General features: G+C 36.7%; 1 protein-coding gene across 1 annotated transcript; it reads right to left on the bottom strand.

Moving 5' to 3' along the window:
* Nucleotides 1–368: 368 nt before the first annotated feature.
* Nucleotides 369–2,726, bottom strand: LOC120626336 (waprin-Phi1-like). The gene is made up of 3 exons (XM_039893829.1): nucleotides 2,596–2,726; nucleotides 1,675–1,857; nucleotides 369–578 (listed from the first exon to the last, which is right to left on the bottom strand). The coding sequence occupies exons 1-3, from the start codon at nucleotides 2,627–2,629 to the stop codon at nucleotides 424–426; spliced, it is 372 nt and encodes a 123-aa protein (XP_039749763.1). The 5' UTR covers nucleotides 2,630–2,726; the 3' UTR covers nucleotides 369–423.
* Between the last annotated feature and the right edge of the window lie 1,706 nt (nucleotides 2,727–4,432).

The following is a 4,432-nucleotide window of genomic DNA, read 5'->3' as shown; positions in this document are numbered from 1 at the left end:
GTAAAGTTATATCTCGGTATTCATTTATACGTTGTAAATAACTACCTATAGCAAATTTATGGCCCGTACGAAAGCGGTTCTACAGAATCCGCCTTACGGAAACGTATCAATACAATATTTATCACGGGTGCCTCTACACATTACTTTGTAAACTTTGCTTATCGCTCGCTCGCAGCACGGTCATACCGCTAACAACGTCCATAACGTTTTACAATATCCTATTAAATCGCATACATTGTTTGTTTGGGTTCTACGGGTTACGTGAAAGTTAGATTAAAAAATACGGATAAAAAATATAATTCAGTCGATATCATGTAGGAATTATTTGAGTTAGCTGGGTAGTCTATAATAAAATAGAAAAACAAATGTAAGGTAATACTAAATGATAAATAATATTTTATTGATGCAATTTTCCCAAAATGATTACGTATTCCCTTCTACTTCCGCTCGCTGACACGTCAGGGCGCCGCATCTGTTCGGACAACACTTCAGTGCCCTCGGACAGTCCGAGTCACCTGTACAAGAGTGGCTGCATACCCAAACTCCTCGCGGAAACTCGGGACACTTGCCAGCTTTCACTGAAATTAAGAAAGCACTTATTAAATTCCCACCTAGTGTGATATTTTTGACTTACGTTTAGAAGAAGAAGAAGAAATACTCTATTGCACAAAAAAGTGTGTGACAGCTCCGACGCACGACTGGAGTTTACTCCTTAAGTACAATTGTCGAAACATGTGTATGTAAAAGAGTTTATTTAGCTTAATAAAGATTAATACCATATAAAAGGGTAAATTAAAAATCCTGTGCAATTTATTCACACATGGCGGAAGTGTAACTTCTTAAAAGTAGCCTACGGGAGATTGAGGTGGATGTAGAGTATCAGAACTATTAGGAAAAATGTAATATTTATTATTTAGTTTCCATGGTAACAAGAATAGGAAAAAAAATGTATAATGTTTTCTATCTCACTCTGTCACATATATTTATGTGTTTGTTTCTTTACTTAGATAATATTCGGTTTCCTTGGTAACTTAAATAGGAATAATAAGTTAATTAAACGAAAGCGACGTTGCATGTTTCCGCATGCAACGTTAACATATCATATATAGGTAAACAACAGGTAATTTTGGACCTACCAATGCATAAAATTAAAGAATTTGTTAAAACACATTTATTGCGGCGAGGTTATTATACAATTGATGAATTTCTTAATGATCATCCGGCTCCGCTTTCATCTCTCACAAGATAGAAAAATGAATTTTAAAATGTAAAATGAAAAAAGGTAAATTGTTGATATTGGAAAAGAGCAACTGCTGAGTTTCTTGCCGGCTTCTTCTCGGTAGAATCTGCCTTCCGAACCGGTGGTACAGTCACTACACACAGCAGACTTGACGTTTCAAAAGTGCTTATATTACTTAAAATAACGCCTGTATACAAATGTACAAATGTAAATACAATGTAAATAAACTTGAAAGGCCTACTTGAAATAAATGAATTTTGAATTTTGAACAGTAAATACTATTTACTCAAAAACTATTAGCGTTTCGGTTTCACAGATAAGTCTTAAAGACAGTAAATAATGTACCTCAAAAGCCTCTGAAGTATTATTTCGGTTTTCATTTACACGTTGTTTAACTAGAATATAAATAATCAACTAGTGATAACTTTACGTACCTAATGTAACGAAGTGCCTTTGGGTCATAGGGTCTACGCACATGGAGCCGCCGCAAGCCGTGGGGCAGCACAGCTGAGTCGAGTTACAAGGCGTCGTGGGCCCGCATTTTGCGTCACATATCTCCACCGAGAGTGTAGGCGGGCATGATCCTATTTGACATTTGGTGTATGCCACGGCTAATACTGAAATAATTTGTATGCTTAATGTAAAATTTCAAGTCAAAGTCAAAGTCAAAGTCGAAAATATCTTTATTCAAGTAGGCCCATGGTTGGCATTTTTGATGCGTACATAAGAATTACACGGTAGTGAGATGATGGCGATAAGCACATTCATAAACTTAAAACTAAAGCTACGAGCGTGAGCTATATAGGCAGTTAGATCTTTTTTGGGTTCCGTTCCCAAAGGATGCCAATGGGACCCCATTACTATGAAACTACTGTCCGTCTGTCCGTTCGTCTGTCTGTCAGCGGGCTGTATCTAATGATCCGTAACAGGTAGAGATTTGGAACTTTCTCCAAGTGTACGTGACGGATAAACAGACAGATATAAATCACCATAAGTTTGTGGTGTAATCACCATATCAACCTATTACCGGCCCACTACAGGGCAAGAGTCTGCACCCACAGTAAAAAGGGTTTAAAAGGCCCACCACGCTGGCCCAGTGCGGATTGGTGGACTCCACACACCTTTGGGAACATGATGCAGAACTCTCAGGCATGCAGGTTTCCTCACGATGTTATCCTTCACCATTAAAGCAAGTTTTAAGTAATTAAATATCACGCTTAAATAGAAAATACAAAAAAAACAACAACACCGTACTGTTTCGTGCGATTGTCGCGAATTATTTTATAGCAAAGCTTGTTTAATCTGGACATCGACAAATTAACGCGTGATTCAATCCAATTTAAAGTAACACTCACATAACACCACCGCCGTAACACAGTGTCGTAACATTTCAACACAAGTGCATATAACACATTCACTTGTAATTATAATTGAAGTTAACAATTATAATTCGCCCGATGCTCGCGAGGGATGTCTCTACACAATTAAAACGTGACGCACTGATCGCACGTTCACATAACAAAATTATCTCTGCTTTAGTAAACTTGCGACCTTTGGGTATTCCAATGTACGGCTTTTATCAAAATCCGTATGAAATACATTAAAAAATATAAATAGTTGAGATATTATTCGATTTTACACGTAGAATAATGATAGGGTTTAGCTTAAGAAACATAACGTTAATTTTTTTCCCTGGCGCAGCGGAGAGCACTTTGGTTTTAGCTTCGAGGTACCAGGTTCGATTCCCGGCAAGAGAAATTCGGGCTTTATAATTTCCGAATTCTCTCTGATCTGGTCCAGTGGGAGAATTCGCCCGTGGCTAGTTACCACCCCAACGACAAAGGCGTGCCGCTAAGCGATCTAGTTTTCCGATTTCAATAGGAGTATGGGTTTAACTCAAACCAAAGAAAATTCAGAAATTATAAATTTCCAAATTGGCCCTGCCGGCATCGAATCCGGAACCTTCCAATTTAAATCACAACCCGCTGCGCCAGGGAGGTCGACCGGCGCTTTCTAGGAACTCAAGTTAAAGATGAAAGCCCATAAGCGTAGAAATGTGAATAGTCTCACATGTTCTCTCTCAACTTACGGAGCTTTGCGACGTACAAATTGAATGAGAATTTACAACAGCAGTGTGTAAGGGTCTAATCACACTCATCACGGTCAGGGTTTTCCGGGAATATGACCACCGCAACTCTCATAATAATATCATGAGTAGCACTTTTAAATCCGCCGTGCCGCCACAATAACTGGAGACCGTGCTTTTTTCAAGTGAAAGTAATTTAAAATTGGTGTGATTTAAAACTCGGTGAACAATATTGCGCCATGTTGAAGAAACAAACACATAAATGAATATGATTAAGTCAGCTAGAGACTGAGATAGAACACATTACAAATTTTATTATAATGCAAACTGAATATAATTAAATAGATCATTTAATATGCAGTGCAGTTTAAATTTATTTGCTAAATATATTTAAAACGTGACTGACAATACTAAAAATCGTTGCGCGAATTTTCAATGAAGGATCCAATGACCGTTATCATTCATATAAATAAAAGGTAATATGATATTTTAAATTAAAATATAAAAACCATTTTAAGCTCGGTAAAAAATAATATAACTCGATAAAATCATGTAGGACAAACTTGTTCCCCTAGAAAAGTTTTATAAAAGGTCTGCAACAATATATGTCTATCTTTGAAGGTTGACTTATACGCGAGCGAAGTCGCGAGGGACCGCTAGTATTATAAAAAAAACCCCATGGAATCGTTTCCAAGTTGAAAAGTAACTAAGAAACGACACCCAGTGTCCATTTACAGTATGCAATATATATGTTTGTAATGTTCATTAGGATCTGTGTAATAAATCAATTCTGTTCCTATATCTCTATATTTCTTTTATCATACCAGATTCATAAATAATCTATTCTCAAGGTTCTATCTGATGAATCCCTGACACTGATATGTTTGAGTAGATAATAAATGTCAGCGTAGATAACTTTCAAGAGTCGAGTGTAAAAGGATTCCGAGGAACTACCGATTACGTAGAAAATAAGTGTTGGTATGTTGGGTTTTTACTGTTCTTGTGCACAGATTAAGAAAACAAAATATAATATATCTTATTTTTAATCAATCATAAATAAACTTGGCTCCTTTAAACTGTATTTCTCTCTCTCTCTTTTTGTGCCT

This window comes from Pararge aegeria, chromosome 9 (genome assembly GCF_905163445.1).
Source record: "Pararge aegeria chromosome 9, ilParAegt1.1, whole genome shotgun sequence".
Lineage (NCBI taxonomy): Eukaryota > Metazoa > Arthropoda > Insecta > Lepidoptera > Nymphalidae > Pararge > Pararge aegeria.
The sequence above is the reverse complement of the archived record's forward strand: the minus strand, read 5'-3'. Positions and strand labels throughout refer to the sequence as shown.